This window comes from Myotis myotis, unplaced genomic scaffold, assembly GCF_014108235.1.
Source record: "Myotis myotis isolate mMyoMyo1 unplaced genomic scaffold, mMyoMyo1.p scaffold_m19_p_13, whole genome shotgun sequence".
NCBI lineage: Eukaryota > Metazoa > Chordata > Mammalia > Chiroptera > Vespertilionidae > Myotis > Myotis myotis.
Window position 1 is genome coordinate 50,688,537 of NW_023416317.1, and position 20,005 is coordinate 50,708,541.

The 20,005-nt window shown below is 56.4% G+C and overlaps 1 protein-coding gene across 2 annotated transcripts in view; it reads left to right on the forward strand.

Moving 5' to 3' along the window:
- The window catches only part of DLEC1 (DLEC1 cilia and flagella associated protein), a 44,980-nt gene that overhangs the window by 17,744 nt on the left and 7,231 nt on the right, over positions 1-20,005 (forward strand). For both annotated transcript variants that reach the window (XM_036333167.1, XM_036333168.1), the window contains exons 10-27: positions 43-135; positions 2,857-2,947; positions 3,779-3,941; positions 4,982-5,174; positions 5,881-5,939; positions 6,558-6,717; positions 7,031-7,124; positions 7,328-7,458; positions 7,582-7,740; positions 8,989-9,128; positions 13,010-13,163; positions 13,762-13,872; positions 15,326-15,456; positions 15,945-16,130; positions 17,028-17,098; positions 17,751-17,902; positions 19,154-19,269; positions 19,738-19,808. In XM_036333167.1, coding sequence (XP_036189060.1) covers positions 43-135; positions 2,857-2,947; positions 3,779-3,941; positions 4,982-5,174; positions 5,881-5,939; positions 6,558-6,717; positions 7,031-7,124; positions 7,328-7,458; positions 7,582-7,740; positions 8,989-9,128; positions 13,010-13,163; positions 13,762-13,872; positions 15,326-15,456; positions 15,945-16,130; positions 17,028-17,098; positions 17,751-17,902; positions 19,154-19,269; positions 19,738-19,808 — 2,275 coding nt within the window. The remainder of the gene's footprint in view (positions 1-42; positions 136-2,856; positions 2,948-3,778; positions 3,942-4,981; positions 5,175-5,880; positions 5,940-6,557; positions 6,718-7,030; positions 7,125-7,327; positions 7,459-7,581; positions 7,741-8,988; positions 9,129-13,009; positions 13,164-13,761; positions 13,873-15,325; positions 15,457-15,944; positions 16,131-17,027; positions 17,099-17,750; positions 17,903-19,153; positions 19,270-19,737; positions 19,809-20,005) is intronic.

Genomic DNA, 20,005 nt, shown 5'->3' on the forward strand with positions numbered 1-20,005 from the left:
CAGTTCCTTCCACCGCTGTTGTGTAACCTGCTTTCCTTTCAGGCCGTCAAAATCTCTGGCTTCGTGGAGCAACCGCCCTTTGGGATCATGCCTTCGGTGTTCGAGCTGGCTCCGGGGCAGGAGATACTGATGGAGGTAGGGCCTGTATTTCCTCCTCCGAATGACTGGTCATGGCTATTTCTTCAACGGCTTGCATGATTTCGTCATCTCTGTGTTTTCATGACCCAAATCCCCACTCCCACCCCCGGTCCCAGCCTGGGCGGTTTCTGTGGAGGAGCATGTCCCTGCATTCTGTGGGGTGACGTCACTTGACTGGCTTATGGTCTCTCTCCCAAAGGAAGTGCCGAAAGCCCTAGCCCAGTGATGGCGAACCTATGACACGCGTGTCAGAGGCAACACGCGAACTCATTTTTTTTGGTTGATTTTTCTTTGTTAAATGGCATTTAAATATATAAAATAAATATCAAAAATATAAGTCTTTGTTTTACTATGGTTGCAAATATCAAAAAAATTTCTATATGTGACACGGCACCAGAGTTAGGGTTTTTCAAAATGCTGACACGCCGAGCTCAAAAGGTTCGCCATCACTGCCCTAGCTTCTCCGTCGTGATACCTGAGCATTGCTTGTCCGCACTGTCAGCCTGGGGATCACTTTCACCAGCATCCAGGCTGCTTCCAGGATCTTCCCATGGTTCTTCAGTCTCTCTTTGACACGCCCCCCCCCCCAAGGGGGTACCTGGGTGATGACTGGCTTGGTTCTCTCTTTCCTGTTTGATCCTCAGTTATATAGTCAGCAAGACTCGCCTTCCTTAGGCCTTACTCTGAGCCTCTGCAGAAGCTCTCAGAGTCTGACCCCCCTGGCTGTGGGTTTCTCCGCTCCAAACCGGCCCCTTTAAGTGCTCCCTTCTGCTCATCACACCTGCTCATTGGTTCCCCAGAAGATCCTTTGAGAAATGGGATGTCTTCCTGTCCCTGTCTCCCTCCCCGACTCAGGGGCATAGTAAGGCTTTGTCAGTCCTTTGTCTACTGCTGAGGGGCGGGTTGGATCCTCTTGGCGTAGCCCAGGTCTTTTCAGAGCCTCACCATGGCTTTAAGGAACTGGCACTGGTCACCTCTGACCAGGCCAGGATGCCCCCTCATTCCATCTTCCTATGAGCCCCAGGAAAAGGAAGAGGGCCGCAGCAGGAGTCTGTGGGGGGGCAGTGAGGGAGTCAGGGGAGAGTTTTTTTCCCTTTGCATTCCTTATGTATTTTTTAAAAATATATTTTTATTGATTTCAGAGAGGAAGAGAGAGGGAGGGAGAGAAACATCGATGATGAGAGAGAATCATTGATTGGCTGCCTCCTGCATGCCCTTTACTGGGATCAAGCCTGCATGTGCCCTGACCAGGAATGGAATCAAACGTGACCTCCTGGCTCACAGGTTGACGCTCAACCCCTGAGCCACGCTGGCCTGGCTGCATTCCTGTATTTTGTTTATTGGTGGTTCGGGGGCCTGTTTGTTTTAAAATTTATTCATATTTCCGATTAAGAAGTAAATTCACACTTAAAAATTCAAAAGATACAAACAGATAAACAGTGAAATGCTCCCTTTCACCCCAGTTCCTCAGCCACCCAGAGGCCGCACGCTCGCCAGGCTTCCGGGTGCCCTTCCTGAGACATGCGATGCCTCCGCCAGCAGATCCCACGCTCTTTCTTCCCTTTTCTCCTTCGGACCCGTGGCTGCCCACTCCACCCCGGCTCGGTCCTGTGTGTTTCCACTCGGCGATGTCCCTTAGAAATCGCCCTCACGTTGCTGCAGTTGCGCAGTACCCCACTGTGTGAGCGAACCTCAGTCGGGAGCTCAGCTCTTCCCCACTGATGACCATGACGCGTTTTTTCTGATCTCTGGCTATTTTTGCGCATAACTTACGCATACATCAGTCTGGGCAAATACGAGTCTGCCTGCAGGATACATACAGTCTTTGAAGTGGAGGTGCTGACTCGGGGGGGGGGGGGGTCTCTGCTTATAACTGTGATACGTGTTGACCAAATCCCCACCGTGTGGATCGTACCAATTATACTTCCAATATGTGAAGGTGTCTGTTTCCTCACACTCTTGCCAATACAGTACGCTCTCCAAATATTTTTAACCGCTATCGTGGACATTTTTAGGTTGTTTTTTTTAAAAAAAATATGTTTTTATTTATTTCAGAGAGGAAAGGAGAAGGGGAGAGAGATAGGAACATCGATGAGAGAGAAACATCAATTAGCTGCCTCCTGCATGCCCCCAACTAGGGACCGAACCTCTAATCCAGGCATGTGTCCCGACCAGGAATTGAACCGGGGACCTGGTGCCTGGCATGTCGCTCAACCAGCTGAGCCAGACCAGCTGGGCTTGGACATGTTAAAACACATACAGTGTGCTCATTTCCCAGCTTTCATGCGTGTGAGCTCTTGGCGAACCTTACTGCATACGTTCCTCCCCCTCTTCCAACCAATCCTCACCCGTCCCTCTAGATTAGGTTGAAGAAAATCAAGATATCACATCATTGCATTTGTGAGAGCTAACGTCCTGCTCTCTGCCACTATGAAGAGTGAAACCTCTTGTCCTGGGTGGTTTTCATTTAGGTTTTGAATGAGGTTCCCCATGTTGTCATGTGTGTGTTGGCCCCTGTGAACTGGCTCTTCCTATCCCTTTGGCATTACTGTGGGGTGGAGCGGCAGCTGAAACTCCTGGCCTTAGGTAGGAGGGGCAGCGGCAGGGAGGGCAGCAGAAGTGGAGAGCAGAGACGGGGTGCGTGTCAGAGAAGAGGAGCCTGGGAGGTGGGGGGAAGCCCCTTAGTGGGAGGTCACAGGGCAGCCTTGTCTCCCCCAGGTCTGGTTTCTCCCAACGAGCTTTGGAAAGGCAGAGCAGACCTTCGTGATGGCGTGCGACAACTGCCAGATAAAGGAGCTGGTGACGTCAGGTGGGCTGGTGTGTGTGCCTGGGGTGGGGTGGGGTGGGTGGGGGTCCGGAAGCTGCCGCACTGGCCTGGGCATCAGGGGACACCGTGAGGGCTGCTGCAGCCTCCATGCACCAGGGTCTAGTTTGGGGCCTCTCGCTCTGGTCAGACCTTGGAGACCCAAGCCAGTGTGGCCTTCGGGACAGTCCCAGGGAGCCTTCTAGTGGGAGACAGATGGAAACCTGGGCGAAACCTTTCTCCCTTCACCTTGAAACTCACCTTGAGCTCCTTCTGGGGAGTTACCAGTGACTCTCATACAAACAACCCCGATGTACCTCTAGGTTCCTGTAGGGTTAGGGGGCATCCTGCTGAATTTAAAGAAGCCCTTGTTCCTTCCATCCATCCACCCACCCTTTCTCTCTCCCTCCCTCCCATCCTTCTGTCCAATCCATCTATCCTCCCTTTCTCTCTCCCTCCCTCCCATCTGTCTGTCCTTCCTTTCTTCCATCCAACCTTCCTTCCACCCAACCTTCCTCTCTTCTTTCCTTCCATCTGTCCATCATCTGTTCGTCCAACCGCCTGTCCATCCATCCATCCATCCATCCATCCATCCAGTTTCACTCAGCCAGCACTAATTGAGTGTCTGCAACGTGCTAGGTTATGAGAATCACCTCCTTTTGTCTGTGAAGACGTGGGGACGTGAATCTATGTGTTAATGGCCCCCAGTTCTCTTGTGTACAATTCCCGGGGTCATGACCAAGTTGCATGTGGATGGTAGCATGGGTCCTGCGACAGCCTTCGGCCAGAGGGTCTTGATTTCAGCCCTAGCAAAACTTGGCCACCCTGTTTCGTCAGGAATGGGGCAGCTGGTTGCTTTGGAGCTAGTCTATATTTCTGGGGAGAAGAGCCAGCCGGAGCCTGGAGAGCTCACGGACTTAACAGCCCAGCACTTCATACGCTTTGAGCCTGAAAACCTTCAGTCAACAGCGAGGAAACAGCTGCTTATTAGAAACGCTACGTGAGTGACCCCGATGCTCAGCCCCCCAGCGCACCCCCCCTTCTCCTTCCTCTCCAGGCCCCAAGAGCCAGTGAGGCAGCAGGTCCCTGCCAGGGGCCAGGGAGCAGTCTGGGCACAGAATGGAGGGATCCAGATTCGCTGCCCAGCGTGATGGCCACTAGCTACATGTGGCTATTTCAGTGGAGATCAATGAACATTCAGTAAAGTTAAAAACTCACTTCTTCAGTGGCACCTGCCACATGTTAAGTCCTCAGCCACACTTGTAGCTGGTGGCCTCATGCTGGACAGCGCAGATATCTTTCCATCACTGCAGGTTACATGGGGCAGCGTTGACCATCCTGGACCATCCTTAGCCAGAAACGGGGCTCCAGAGCGTTCCTGCCCTGCCCAGGATGGGGGGCTGTCCAAGTCCCAGGGTCTGACAGACTGGCCTGTGGGCCCAGTGCTCACTGCCATTGCACCAGGACAGACCACGGAGCCTCCAGTCAGGCTGCCTGGTGACCCAGCCCGGCCTTACATAGGCTGTCACCCAGCTGCCGCCCTCCCGCTGACAGCGGCCATCAGCAGCACCCGGAGTCCCGCCCCTCCCACTGCCATGGAGTTGTACCGCTCCTGGCCGCCAGGGGGCACATACCTTTCTGGCCAGAGCGGTCCTGGAGGCCATAGCTGGAGAGGTGGGGGCGGGGTGGGGGTCGATGGGGCAACTCTCATGTGGTGGGAGACACTGCAGACACTTTCCTGGGATCTGGGGGCGTCCAGAGCCCTGCAGTGCAATGGTTGGAGCATGACTCCCTGTGTATGCCATTTCCCGCGTCCCTGGGGCCCTAACCTCCAGCTGCTGGCGGCGGGGAGGGGGGGCTCTCTTCGGGGGCCTCCAGCTTGGACTCCCTGACCCATGTGCTGCCCCTTCCCCAGGCTCCTCCATGGGCAGGGCCTGAGGCTGACCTGGCGGAGGGGGGCCAGGCTGGGCAGGGACACGAGGACCTGTTTCTGACAGAACTGGGACCTGACCTGGGACCCCGCTGTCCATGCCCTCACAGGCACGTGGAGCTGGCCTTCCACTGGCAGATCATGGTGCCCAACCTGCAGGCCCTGATGCCCGGAGAGACCTACAGCCCGGACAGGATCAAAAGCTACCCCGACAGGGAGACGGCCTTCGCCATGACCCCTGAGAGGGGCACCCTCAACCCCTTCGCGGACCACGAGTTCATCCTGAGCTTTTCCCCTCACCAGGTGACGTGATCAGGTCACGCATGAGCGGGTCATGGTCGTGGCACCCTCGGGGCCTGTTCTCTGGTGACGCTGAAGCCGCCGCGGGGCCTGGCCAGATCCCCGCACCCCGGGAGGCTGACACTGGCTGAGAGGAGCCGGAGGATGTGCGGGGTCAGGGTGAAGGCGCTCGCCTTGCCTGCTCCTGCTCCTGCTCCTGCACACACCTCGTCTGCAGCCAGACCCTGGCCTCCATTCCTCAGCCTGGGGTCTCCAGTATCAGCTCCATCAAGGGCGTCCCCATCCTTGTGGAGCCCCCAGCAGCCCCCAGAGAGCGAGAGGCGCAGGTCCCCAAGGGCGAGGTTAGCAGCTCCCGGGTGAGAGCGCATGAGCGCTGGTGGGAAGGCGGGCGCTCAGGCCCACTGGTGAGGTCAACAGGTCTGCCTCTCAGCCCAGCATCCAGCCGCTCACTGCCTGTCCTGGGAGGGGGTGGTGCCGGGGACACACTGGGGGCAGTGTTGGGGTCTGGAGAGCCTTTTCTCCCTGCCCCCCAGGCTCAGCTGGGGGAGGGGGGGCGCCATACCCATAGCCACCCCTCTTCCCTCGGTGGTGGGAGCCCCGCAGGGAAACAGCACCCTCAGGGCCTTTCTGGGGCCTCGGCCGCAGCCTTTCTCTGGGGCGGCCAGGCTGGCATGCGGTTGGGTTCCAGGGCGCTGTGTCTGTCTTGCAGCTGAAGGATTTTCACAGCGTTTTCCAGATGGTGATAGAGGATGTCCCAGAGCTCGAGGGGTGAGCAGGGCCCGGGCCCTGGATGAGAGGTGGGGAGCGGGGCCTGCCTTCCCCGTGGGGCTGCGAGGGAGGGTGACGGGAAGGGGTGAAGGGGCCACCTGACTCCCCCCCCCCCCCCCTGTTTGCCTGGCCCTGGCACCTAGGCCTGGTGTGGGCTCAGCACACAGGGAGCAGAGCCCGCTGGGCTCACTGAGAGCTCAGGCCCCCCTGCAACCTCGGGGCTGGGCCCAGGCTCATTGTTACCACCGGGCAGCCAGGCTGGTGGCCCCTGGGGGTGCGGGGGAGGTTGTGCCCCTTGGTGGGCATTGCTACCAGTGCCCCCTAGACAACCGCCAGGGGTCTGCAGCCAGAGCCCTGTAGCGATCCCAGGCTGGCGCCCCGCTGTGGAGCCCGGAGGCAGCAGGGGCGGTGGCCCTGGCCAGGCCTTGCTCTGAGTTGCTGTGGCTGCCACAGGCACTCATCACCGTTTCAGGGCACTGACTGGCGGGTCTGATTTAGGGGCTCGTGGTAGGTGATGGTTTGCTTTTCACCAGACCGAACACCTGGGGCAGAAGCAGGGCCGGGCAGGGCTGCTCGGGGCTGTTGGCTGGGTCCTAGCCCCCGGTGCTCTGCGTTCAGCTTCAACCTGGAAACCCCCTGCTACACCGCGAATGACGTGATCGTCCTGGAGGTCGAGGTGAAAGGCTCAGCGGAACCTTTCCAGATCCTCCTGGAGCCCTACGCCCTCATCATCCCCGGGGAGAACTACATCGGCCTGAACGTGAAGAAGGACTTTAGGGTAGGGCCCTGGCACAGGTAGTGCTGCCCTGGCGCAGCTGTGAGGGGAAGGTGGCGGGAGGTTGCGGACGGTGGCCGCCTCCCGCCTCACAGAGGATGGGTCCCGGGGCCCCGGGACCCACTGGGTTTGCACGGATGCTGGGCTGGGCGCGCCTGTCCCTGTACCAGCTTCCCAGCATCCTCCAAGTGACAGGGCTGGGGAGCCCCTTCCTGTGCTCACGGGTCCTTGACGGTGCGGGGTGGGTGCTGTTGGACTGGGCTGGGAGGGTGTCCCTCCACAGGCCCGGATTTGACGGCTGGGGTGTGTCTTTCAGATGTGGAACAACAGCAGGTCCCGCATCAGGTACATGTGGGGGAAGATCTGCGACTGCCACATCATCGAAGTGGAGCCCTGCATGGGGACCATCGGTACTGCGGCGAGGGGGCCCGCCTGGGGCTGGGGGCAGGAGGCCTGTGTGCGGGGCCCGTGTGGGTTCACGGTGCCCCGTGGTCAGCTCTGGCAGCAGCCCGGCACCCATGGGCGAGAAGTCAGCGAAGGCCAGGCACCCAGGCCCAGGTACCCGGGAACCTGCCTCTGCTTCCTTGCTCAGCTCTCTCTCCCCCTCCCCCAGCGGCCAGTGAGGTCGAGGACTTTGAGTTGAAGTTCACGGGCGGTGTCCCCGGCCCCACCAGCCAGGACCTGCTGTGTGAAATCAAAGACTCCCCCTGGCCAGTGGTGCTACACATCGAGGCCACATTTAAGGTGTGGCTGGGGGCGATGCGGGGGGCAGGCGGCTGGGTGGGCCGGGCGGGGATGGGGGCGCGGGGGTGGGGGGACAAACGGGGCACAGAGCCCACCCCCAGTGACGGGCCCCGTGTGTCTCAGGGGCCGGCCCTCGTCATCAGCGTCTCGGCCCTGCAGTTCGGGTTGCTGCGCCTGGGGCACAAGGCCACCAAGTGCATCCGCATCCAGAACACCAGCCCGCTCTCGGCCGCGTGGCTCCTGAAGGAGAGCTCCGTCTGCCTGGAGGAGAGGCAGGAGGGCGTAAGTCGGCTCAGGCTCACCTGTGTCCTGTTTCAACGGTGGATCCTGGGCTGGGCCTTCAGAGGGTGGGGGCTGGGAGAGGAGACGCTGCCTCTCCGAGCAGGCGGGTCCTCTCTGCGGCAGAACTTGACCCCAAACTGGATTTCCCTGTTACTTGCTCTGCCAGTCGGATGCAGAAATAGGACCTGGGTTTCTCCCTCGGTCAGAGCAGCCTGAGTCGGGAAGATAACAGGGAGCCGGGCTGGGCAGGAAGCTCCCCAGGCCTCCAGGGAGGGGCGGGCCGGGTGGGCTCACCCCCTGGGTCCCCAGCTTCTCGGGCAGGGAGTGTGCCTGCAGTTTGAATACCTGCCACCAGGCGGTGCCTGAGTCTGGGCTCCTCCGCCAAACGAAAGGCTCCGAAAAAAGAGAGCTCAAGATTCATTTCCACTCAAACAGCCCTTTTCTTTTCACTGTAAAATAAGAAAATGCGAAAGGTGGCAAAGGATCGTCACCCCACACCCGCACTGTGGCATCGCACTTGGCTGTATGGTGCGCGATCCAGAAGGCGACCAAGCCGCGGTCCTTGTTACTCCCCAGCGGCAGGTAGCGGTAAACCATCCCCTCTTTTTTTTAAAAAAATGTATTTTTATTGATTTCAGACAGGAAGGGAGAGAGAGAGAGAAACATCAATGATGAGAAAGAATCATTGATCAGCTGGCTGCCTCCTGCATGCCCCCTACTGGGGATTGAGCCTGCCTGCAGCCCGGGGATTGAACTGTGACCTCCTAGTTCCTGGGCCGATGCTCAACCACTGAGCACGCTGGCCAGGCCTAGGCCACCTGCACTCTTCGCCCACAGCGGCAGCAGGTCCTTGGGAGCTGCCTCAGGTTGTCGCGGCACCTGTGAGCCTCTGGCCCGGTCTGCTTGGCGAAGGCACCTTCCTCTGCTTCCTGCCGAGGCCCCTGTCTTGCTGTCCACTTGCCCCCCCCCAACCCCCCCCCCCATTGCCTCCCTCTGCCTTTTACCCCTCAGATCTTGGCCAGTCCTGGGGTCCTCCTCCTCAACTTGGAGACCCTGTCTTTGTCCTCTGAGTCCTGAGACTCTTGCGCAGCCGTGTTCCCCCTCCTGCCTGCCGCCTTCTGTATCCTGCGTGGCACTTTGATGAGCTGGGGGCAGCTTGGGGTGACCCTGGTTGGGCATGGCCAGCCCCAAGTTCTGCAATTCCAAGTGATTGCACCCCTTATCCTTCTGGGTTGACCTCCCCGTCAGGTGTCTCCTTTCGACATTGAGCCCTCCAGCGGCGAGGTGCACCCTCTGGGGGAGTGCAGGGTGAGCGTCACCTTGGAGGCTCGTCAGGCCCAGTGTCTGCAGACGGTCCTGGTGCTGGAGGTGGTGAACGGGCCCTGGAGGTAGGGGGGCCCCTTACAACACACTTTCCGCGTAATCCTGGTATATTCGCATATGTGATGTGTAATTTTCATCTGTAGACATTTCAGACTTTAAAGGTGTTCATACATGTTTATTCTATAAAATTCGGAAATTACAGAAAATGCCGGTTATGGTAAAATATGTGCCTACCCCGTGACCCCCGGAGAGACTTACGCGTGTGCAGTGGCAGCCGTGTGCTCATAGGGGAATTCTCAGGGCCCGACTGTTCATAACAGTGAAGAACTGGAAACAGTCAACATTCAACAGGAGAACAGACACAAAATAGTCGTGGCTTCTTTAAATGAGTGAACGCCGTTGGTTCTGGGAGGAGCACACTGAAGGTTTCAACGGTGATTAGTGACATTCCTCCCTCCCTCCCTTCCTTCCAGAAAATTCCTTAAATATGCAAAAATGCAATCGTATAATGAGCCCCTATGTACCCAGCACCTACCTTCGTAATTATCCAATCACTGCAAATATTGAGTCATCCACAGCCTCGGCCCCCTCCCACATTATTTTGAAGCGTAATGTTCGTTTCCTTAGGCTGCCGGGTGGAAATATTCTGTAATAAGCTGAGTGGCAGTGGCACACGGGTGTTCTTATTTTTTAAACGGAATGTATTTACACTGTGTTTTACAGTCATTTCTGCGTGTATTTCGTCATGAAAACATTTAAATGCTCATTTTAAATCTTTATGGATCCTCCAAAAATACTGTGCCATTTTATAGTCCCACCTACAGTCTGTGAGGCTGCCCACTGTCCCACACTCTCACAGCGACAGATAGGAACTCATTTTTTTATACTTTGACCATCTGACGGGGGGAGTAAATACCGGCAGTGTCTTGTTCGAATGTGCTTTTCCCCGGTCACAGCACTGGTCCGAGTGTGAGCCTTTTCCTCTCGGGTCCTGCATGGCACCCTGAGGACCTTGACTCTGAATGAAGGTTAAGTCTGTCTTCTCATCAGGGTGAATGCCTTTACGTCTTTGCTTATTTCCTTCTCTTTTCGATCCCTGATCTTTCTTCTTAAAGGACCGTGTGTTCATCAGAATTTTACAGGTGCAGGTGATGGAAACACGGGATGCAACCACTTTAGGCAACAAAGGGGAGCATGTGACTGGGCAGCCCCGCCCTGCTGATGGTCTGCCTTTCCCCCTGCCTGGTCTGCTTCTCTCTCATTCCCACCAGCCTTCCCTCTACTCCACCCCAGCCCCTCCCCAACCCTCAGCTCTGCTCCTCTCTCTGTTGGCCTTCCTCTCCCCTGTTGGAGCGGGGCCCTTGGCCACTCTGCCCTGAGGAAGGGGCCCACTTAGAACTCCAGGCTCACACACTCCCAGCTTAACCTCCGTGAACGATGAAACTGGCCTTCTCCGGCGGCAGGCTCTGCTTGGTTCTCTTTGGGTCATGTGCCCACCCCTGTGACTGGGGAGGGTCTGTCTCAGAAGAAGCCTTGCTGGATCTATATCGCATGAATTTAACCATTTTTCTCATATTTTCCGCCTCTTGGTGTTTTTGCTTCTTGTTCGGGGAGATGGCCTTGGCCTTGCATTTCACTAATTTGATAGATGCCCTTCTTTTGACAGCCATGTTTTGAAATCCCAACTATTTTTTGTTCTTGGATCGTTTGCTTTTTTTATAGTCATGTTATTATCTTATGGATGCAGCCGCCTCTTACGTTTCCCCAAGGAAATGAATTTTTGTTTCCTCAGATTTGGGTTTAGAGTCCTTCTCCTTCACTGGTTTTCCTTCTATGTGTAGTAATCCTTGGCTGCCCATTCCTGTTTTTAAATGGAAGAGGAAGTTGATTTGCATAAGGAGCCAATGGTGTCAGTTCTCCCTGAGTCAGTGGGTGTAGGTGTGTGCTGTGAGCACTCCTCTCCCAAGGGGTGCATGTGAGAACCCTCAGAGGACAGAGCTACCTGACCCCGTAAGAGGAAGGGGCCTCGTCAGAGGGGTTAAACAGGCCAAGTCAAGCAGCAAGGGGAACCCACACTGGCCAGCTACACAAGTGATTCCATTCATTCATTCATTTGTAAATAGGCATGAAGGACTAGGCTCTATCTATTTGGTTGCTTTCCCTCCATGATAGTTGAGAGGCCCAAGGTTACTGCAGGATCTACCCCACACCCCATCCTTCTGGGGGGATAAATCCTGCTGCAGCCAGTCTTCTGTGTGTCGTGTGAGCGAGCGCAGGGCTTGAGGCCCTGGACTAGCTGACTGATCTCCCACAGTCCTTCAGTTACCGCCCCCTGGCTGTTTCCCACATTCATTCTACACGGCCTTCCCCCCCAGGGGTCTTAAGTCATAGTTTTGTTCTCCTCTGTTTTAACTGATCTGATTACATCCTTCTTTTATTTTTTTTCTCATTGGAATAGCATATTTATTTAATGTTTATTTTTACATATAGTGTGTGCGGATTTGTGCACCGGTGGGGTCCCTCGGCCGGTTTCGGCCTGATCCCTGCAGGCCAGGCTAAGGGACCTCACCGGTACACGAATCCATGCACCGGGCCTCTAGTATGCCTATAAGGTCTTTGGTTAATCTCTTCCCACCCACTCCCCTCCCCGCTTCCCTCTGAGAGTCATCAGTCTGTTCCATGTTTCCATGCCTGTGGTTTCCGCTCCTGCGTTGAGTGTCTTCCCCCTGGTGATCAGTGCACGTCATAGCTACCAGCAAGTCGGCCGGTCAGCCGGTCACTTAGGCTTTTATATATATAGATAATGTAATGGTGCAGATCTAACAGTTGACGACCCACTCTCCCTCCTTCTCTATCCTCTCCACATCCTCAGTATTTGTTACTCTCTGTCTTTCAATGATAGTCACCCCAGTGTGTGTGAAGTGATATTTCATGAGGATTTGATTTGCATTTTCCTGGTGGCAAGTGATGTTTAGCATCTTTTATGTGCATATTGGCCATTCGTATATCCTCTTTTTTTTTTTTAATATATTTTTTTATTGATTTTTTACAGAGAGGAAGGGAGAGAGATAGAAAGTTAGAAACATCGATGAGAGAGAAACATCGATCAGCTGCCTCCTGCACATCTCCCACTGGGGATGTGCCCGCAACCCAGGTACATGCCCTTGACAGGAATCGAACCTGGGACCCTTCAGTCCGCAAGCCGACGCTCTATCCACTGAGCCAAACGGGTTTTGGCAGTATATCCTCTTTGGAGAACTATCTATTGAGTTCTTCACCCTTTTTAAAAATATACATATAGAGGGTGGTCTTTTTATTATTGTTGGTGGCACATATCTCTCACCCACAGCACACTGTCGTGATTACTGTAGATCTATAGTAAGTCTTAGCATCCAGTAGAGTGATTTTCTATTTTATGGCTCTTTTAAAAAACTGTTTTAGTCATTCTGTGTCTTTTTTTCTTTCCGTATACATTTTATAATCAGCTTGTTTATATCTACAAAACCCTTGCTGGGAGTTTGACAGGAAATGTGTTAAACCTGTACATCAGTTTGGGGAGAATTGACACCTTTACTATGTCGACTCTCCCCATCCATGAACACACATGTCCCTCCATTTATTAATTTCTTTCATCAATGTTTTGTTGTGTTTGACACACAAATCCCTTACATGTTTTATTAGATTTACTAGGTATACCTCAGTTTTTCCATTTCTGGAGCAATTTAAGTTTCTGTTTCCACATGTTCACTGTTAACATATAAAAGTGTGATTGATTTTTGTATGTCGATTTTGTACCCTGTAACTTGGCTGCCTCGTTAGTTCTAGGAGTTTTTAAGAAATAGATTCCTTGGGATTTTCTACATAGACCGTCGTGTCTTTTGCAAGTGGGGACAGTTTTATTTCTTTTTTTTCTGATCAATATGCCTTTTGTTTCCTCGTGTCCCAGCTACCTCCCTGTGTACGCCGAGGTGCAGGAGCCCTACGTGTACCTTCAGAGCAGTCGGGTGGTGGTCAGCAACCTCTACCTGGGCGTGCCCACGAAGGCGGACATCACACTCATCAATGGCACACTCCTGCCCACCCGGTTCCACTGGGGCAAGGTGAGCGAGCCCTCGGCACTGGCGGCCCCCCGGGGAGGGAGGCACGGCCCCTCAGGAACCCCCAGAACAGATGCTCAGCCTCCCCTCCACAGCCCGTCCTCTGTCCACAGTGCCCAGAAAAGCTGGGCCCCTCAAAGGAGTGGCACATCTGGGCTGGCTTTTCCTTGATTCGCCTTCAGGGAAGGCCAGTTCCCTGCCTGAGGAGTCTCAGGTGCACAGAGCTAGCCCGCCCGGCCCGTGCTGGTCCACGCAGCTGCTGGGAGCCCCGGTGAGGCACTGTCCACGGGCTGCCGGAGCCTGCTCTGCCTGCCAGGGGACATGGGCCACATTCCTGTGCCTCCAAGGCAGCTGCTCTCTGCTCCCCAAAACCCTGGTTCCAGGGCAGCTCATTTAGTCCAGGCCACCCCTGGCAGGGCCATCTGGGTGGGAAGGAGAAGAGAAGGGACCTGGGTTCATCCCCACCAGTGAGCACCCTGCCATCCCATCCTGCTGTGGCCCCCTGTCTGCACCTCCAGCAGGCTGCTGAGTGCCTGCCCGGACCCCTGGTCCATCCTGGGAGCCCAGCACCTGACAGCAGGCCCACCCTTGTGTCCGCCAGCTCCTGGGGCACCAAGCAAGCTTCTGCAAAGCAAAAGTCTCCCCGAGACGTGGCATAGTGGGCCCCGGTGAGGAGTTCCAGCTCATCCTGGAGCTGACCGCTCACACCCAGGTGAGCGGGGAGGGGCGGGGAGGGGCCGCGGGACTGGAAGGCACCCGCAGCTGCCTGTGCCTGAGCTGCAGGGAGGCGGGCTCAGGCCCACGCCTGGTCTTTGGGAGTAGGGAAGAGAGTTCTTGTATTTGGGGTCCCCATGCCTGTAAGGCCCGTTCTTTAGGGACACGAGGTCAGAAAGCTTGCAGCAGGCCTGAAATGGATGTGCCCTGAAACCCACTGGCACATCTCGCCTCTGGCACCGACTTGAGCCCTCCCAGGCCGCTCTCTGTGGCCACAGGCGGGCCTGTCTTTCCCATTTGCCCCGAGACTACAGCAGAGCTGCACTCACGGCAGGCCCTGTGCTGGCGGCAGGCCCTGTGCTGGCGTTGCTGGCAGGCTGACTGGCAGCCAGGTCCCTCCTAAGAAGGGCACAGCTTCACCCGGCCGGTGTGGCTCAGTGGTTGAGCATCGACCCATGAACCAAGAGGTCACGGTTGATTCCATTCCGTCAGGACACATGCCCAGGTTGCCCGCTTGACCCCCAGTAGGGGGTGTGCAGGAGGTAGCTGATCAACGATTCTCTTTCATCATTGATGTTTCTATCTCCCTCTCTCCTCTCCCTTCCTCTGTCTGAAATCAATTAAAAACCAAACCACATATTAAAAAGCGGGACCCAGCTTTCTCCTGTGCGGAGGCCCGCAGGACGCAGGAAAGCGGTCAGGGTGGCCTGTGAAGAGGAAACTTCGTCCTTCAGAGGCGAGCAGACCCAGGCCGCAGTTCCTCACTGGCACACAAGGGGGCAGTGCCCTTGCTTACACAGCCGAGCCTGAGCTCTAGGGCAGTGATGGCGAACCTATGACACGCGTGTCAGAGGTGACACGCGAACTCATTTTTTTGGTTGATTTTTCTTTGTTAAATGGCATTTAAATATATAAAATAAATATCAAAAATATAAGTCTTTGTTTTACTATGGTTGCAAATATCAAAAAATTTCTATATGTGACACGGCACCAGAGTTAAGTTAGGGTTTTTCAAAATGCTGACACGCCGAGCTCAAAAGGTTCGCCATCACTGCTCTAGGGTGACACAGATGCGCCCCGGCCTGGCCTGGAGCGACCCGTGCAGGAAGGGCTTGGCTTCTACGGTCGCAGTTTCATCAGAATAAACGCGTCCCTTCTGCAGACATCCACCTGGAGGGTCTCCTTTCGTGTGGGCACCTCCAGATACTTGGCGCTGGCACAGCCAAGAGCCCTGAGGAAGGGCCAGGCCTGGGCGCAGGGTGCGGGCTGAGGCGGGGCCTGTGGGTGGTGGCTCACTGAGGGCTGGGGAGCCTCCCACAGATAATGGGCCTGGACAGACGTCAAGGCCTCCGTGTTGAGCGCCTCCCACAGCCACCACCTGCGCTGGGGAGACCTTCGGAGCCCAGCCCGGGACGGACAGTGCTAATGTGCCCCCGGTGGCTCTGTTACAGGATGAGCTGACCGATCTGGCCCTCCCTTGCACTGTGTCAGGCATGAAGGAGCCGCTGGTTCTGGGCATTTCTGGGAAACCCCAGGGACTGCAAGTGAGCATCACCATCCCTACGGAGGGCGCCGCTAGAAGGTGAGCCCAGGGCTGGGGCCGGGGCCTGAGTGCTGAGGCGACCATGTGATGGAGCAGCATTGCCCCCTGGTGCCAGCCTCCTCCCAGCGGGTTCCTACAGCCAGGAAGGGGCTCCCTAACCAGCTCTGTGGGGACAGACCCCTCTACCCCATCCTCGCCCCTCTGTGGTCCCCCCCCCGCCCCCATAGCTGGAGGCATGGTAGGAGATGGCAGGGGCAGGACTGTGGGTACCTGGGGCTCTCCCGCATGAGGCTCAGCAACTGGGAGACAAGCCAGTCCGCCCCCGGCCAGGGAGAGTCGGTGAAATTTGAGGCCCCCCTTGGCCTCCTAGGCTGCCAAGAAGGAGATGCCTGTGGGGTGGCAGCCTGACGAGGTGGAAGTCCGAGGGTGAAGCCTGTTGCTAGACAGCGCTCGCGCCCCCTCCCACGGTGGCTCACTGGGCAGGGCCAAGGGTGGCGTGTAACCTGGTGCCCACGGGCCCGGGGCAGTGTTCCCAGCACAGAGCCCGGCCACACGGAGGAGCTCCGCCTGGACTTCGGCTCGGCAGTGCCTCTGAGGACCTGCGTGAATCGCCAGCTCATCCTGACCAATCGCTCCCCGATCCAGACCTTTTTCACCCTCAAGTTCAAGTACTTCGGGAGCCCTCAGAAACGCCTGAGCCAGAAGCCCAGCATGTAAGTCTGGTTTCTTTCAGGGCAGTCCCCGGGGAGGAGGCGGCCAGGTGGCGTTGGCCCATGGGCCTCTGTGCGGCTGGTGGCTGTGGGGAGCGGGAGGACGTGCTTTCCCAGGTAGACCTGGGGAAGCACAGAGAGGAGACGGTCCCTGCTGCCCGGCGCCCACACCCTGAGAGGGCCTGTGGCGAGGCGGGGCTGGCCCCTTCTCCTCAGCCTGGCCTGCCTGCTGGGTGGAGGGCTTCTGATTCAGGCCAGTGAGGGAGGGAGAAGTTACCGGAGGTGGAGGGAACGGTGTGGGCAGAGATGTGGCAGCGAGGCATCCTGCAAATCTGTCACTTGAAATCAGCCACGAAGTATTTACACCACAGCAATTGGCAGTTTACCAGCGCACCACTGCAAACACCTCTCCACCAAATCGCCTAACGCAGGGGAGCCCAACTTTAAAACCACTGCTGCCGATGGCGGGAGGCCACTAACGGTTTCTAAAACATTAAGTCTCCCATCCAGAAAAATTAGTGTTGCTCGATGGACAGATGTCAGCAGGAAAGACTGGAAACAGGGGCCTTTGCAGAAAGCTGCGCAAACGACGGGGAGTCTGCGTTGGGCTCATATCCAGGGGTTGCCAAGGCACAGAAACTGGGCCAGGGGTCCCTACCCCAGAGCCCTACTGAGTTTATTGGGAGGCAGCCCCTGGGCTGGTGGGTAGCTTTGGGTGGCAGGGGTGTAGCTGGAGCAAAGACCAGAGAAGGAGGTGAAGAAGAGACCTGGCCAGCTCTCCCCTGCAATGCTGGTTGCTGGGGGGGGGGGGGGGGAGGGGGGGGGACAGGGGCGGGAACGGGTCAGGTCTGAGGAAGGGTCTGGATGGCCTGAGGCTATTTCTGTGTCCTCCTGGTAAAGCCCCGACGTGTCCCCTGCCCTGCTGAAGACGGATCGGATTCGCCAGCAGTTGGCCAAGCGAGAGCAGCTGGGTAAGAGCTCCCAGGGGCAGGCGCCGAGCCCAGGCCTGGCCAGAGCGGGATTGTCCACAGCTTCCTGAGTATGTGGACCCTGACCATCTCAGTGTCTTTTTTGTTTTAATATATTTTTATTGATTTCAGAGAGGGAGAGAGAGAAACATCAATGATGAGAGAGAATCATTGATCGGCTGCCTCCTGCATGCCCCCTGCTGGAGTTCAAGCCTGCCACCTGGGCATGTGCCCTTGACCGGAATCGAACCTGGGACACTTCAGTCCACAGGCCGACACGCTATCCACTGAGCCAAACCGGCTGGGGCTCAGTGTCTTTTCTAGCAAGGTCCCGAGACAGCTGTGGCACCCCCCACCTGACAGCAGCTTTCTTTTGAGTGAGGCCATCTCCTTGTTAGGGCATTGGGCTTGGGCACAGGCCAGGATTTGATTTGGGATGGGTAGTGGCTCAGAAGGGAGGGCTCCCCTGAGGGCTGGCCCCTGGACTCGGGGATCCCAGAAGGAGGGTCTGTTTTGCTGGGCCAGGGAGAGACTGGGGGGGAAGGGGGGGCTTGTCTGGTACAGTGTTTTGCTAACACCTGAGGGTTTGGACCTCATAGCCCCACTCCCTGGGGTCCTGAATCCCCTTCCCTGGTTCTCGCCCCCCACCCCCCAGAGTTCATGGAAAACATGTTGTCTCACGGGAAAGGAGCATCCTTCTTCCCCCACATTTCCCAGGGCAAGCTGGACGCCTACCAGCAGCTCCGCGTCGACATCACAGGCTGCGCGAACATGTGGGGCGAGTACTGGGACAGCCTCATCTGCAAGGTACGGGCTTGCGGGCGGCTCACGGCCTGCAGGGCGGGGAACCTGACCTGGCCCTCACCTCCAGGCTCTCTCTTCCCCTTTGATTCTCAAATCTCACGGAGAAGAAACCCTTGAGTAGGGGGTGGGCATTTGTTAATACACGGACAAATAACTTTGTGCCAGGTTACTTTTTCTTCTCAGCATCATTTGTAAATGGAGAGTGGGGGGAGGAAGGAAACAACCTAAGCATCCATGTCTGTCAGTAAAAGGTTTGGTTAAAATGTGGGCTCCAGCCCTAACCGGTTTGGCTCAGTGGATAGAGCGTCGGCCTGCGGACTCAAGGGCCCCAGGTTCGATTCTGGTCAAGGGCGTGTACCTTGATTTCGGGCACATCCACAGTAGGGAGTGTGCAGGAGGCAGCTGATCGATGTTTCTAACTCTCTATCCCTCTCCCTTCCTCTCTGTAAAAAAATCAATAAAATATATTTTTTTAAAAATGTGGGCTCCATCCATCCGATGGAGCTCTGCACAGCCCTTATATGATCTATAAACCTTCATTAGTAAAATTCTATGTCACGAAAAGAGATGATGAAAAGAGATGCCGTACGCCCCTCATTTACACCTGTTCCATGTGCACAAAAGCAGTCTGTCCAGACAGTTGTACATGAAAATGTTGACAGTGAGTCATGCTGGGGGCGAAGGACTGTGAGTGATTATCATACTGTGTTTTTAAAACATTTTTAATAGATTTTTATTGATTTCAGAGAGGGAGGGCGAGGGGGAGAGAGATAGAAACACCAATGATGAGAGAGAATCATTGATCGGCTGCCTGTAACCCGGGCGTGTGCCCTTGATCAGAATCGAACCTGGAACCCTTTAGTCCGCAGGCCGATGCTCTCTCAATCCACTGAGTCAAACTAGCTAGGGGAAATTAAAAACATTTTTTACTTTTTATTAGCAGGAGAAATAAGTTATTTCCATTTAAAAGCTACAGACATTTGATGAAAGGGGCTGTAAGAGGTGAAAGATGGCCAGGCTGGGAGTCCTGTGCAGGTCGGGGGGGCTGGGCGGGCGGGACAACAGAGGGACGGGCAGGGAACTGGATCTGGGGTGTGCGGGGTGAGCATCCACCAGTGAGGAGTGAGGCCAGGCAGGGCCGTGGAGGCCCTGGGCTGGCTGGAGAAGGAAAGGCTATGCATTGAAGGGAATGGGGAGCCAGGGAAGGTGGTGGCAGCCGGCGACAAGGGACAAAGGATTGGCGTGTGTTTGCAGGTGGGAGACCTGCCACCCTCAGTCATCCTGGTGCACATGGTGGTGGTGGGCTGCCCCATCAGCTCTCTGAGGACCAACTACAGCGCTGCCCAGTTCCAGAAGGAGCCTGTCCTCAGGTGCCCACGCTGCCTTGTTCTCAGCCCCCGAGAGACCCTGCGGCTCCAGCCTGAGCTGCTTTCTTCTTGCTCTTCAACTGGCCCGGGGCCACTTGGTGCCACCCAGCAAGGAAGCCCCAGGGCAGGGTTGCCCTGGAGGGGAGAGGCCTCAGGGGACAACTCAGACAGCTTTTGGGGACAGTAGCAATGAGTAGTCAGTGTGTCCTGAAGTCTGCGTGGCCAGGGCCCCCATGCCAACTGCGGTGGGATGGGTTGTCAGTGTAGTTGTAGGGAGAGGGGAGGGGTGTTAGGGGGGCAGTGAGCAGCCCTGGGTCAAGTTCACCAGGTCATAGTTCACCAGGCACTGCATGGTCTCGGTGAGTCCAGGATGGAGACAGACCACTGTGGGGCCTCCTCCCTGCCTGCGCCTCCACCCCAGCTCCCCGTGTGCTGCTCAGGGCTGTGCTGAGCCTCGTCTCCTGCCTCCAGGTTCAGCACCCAGGTCTCTGGAGGAGAGACAGTCACCCGTGTCCTGCGCCTGAATAACTCCAGCCCCTGTGGTGAGACACTGACGAGAGAAAGCGGGGTTCCCGTGACAGTTTGTGCGGGGTGGTGGGCCAGGCTGGGAGGGAAGACGGGCCGGGAGAAGCCGGATAGAGCAGGAGGGTATAAACCTGTAGATTTTTTTTTAATCCCAGAAACATTGCCCGGAAGTGGCAGGAGAGAGGAAGCGAGGCCCCACGCTGAGTGGGGTCAC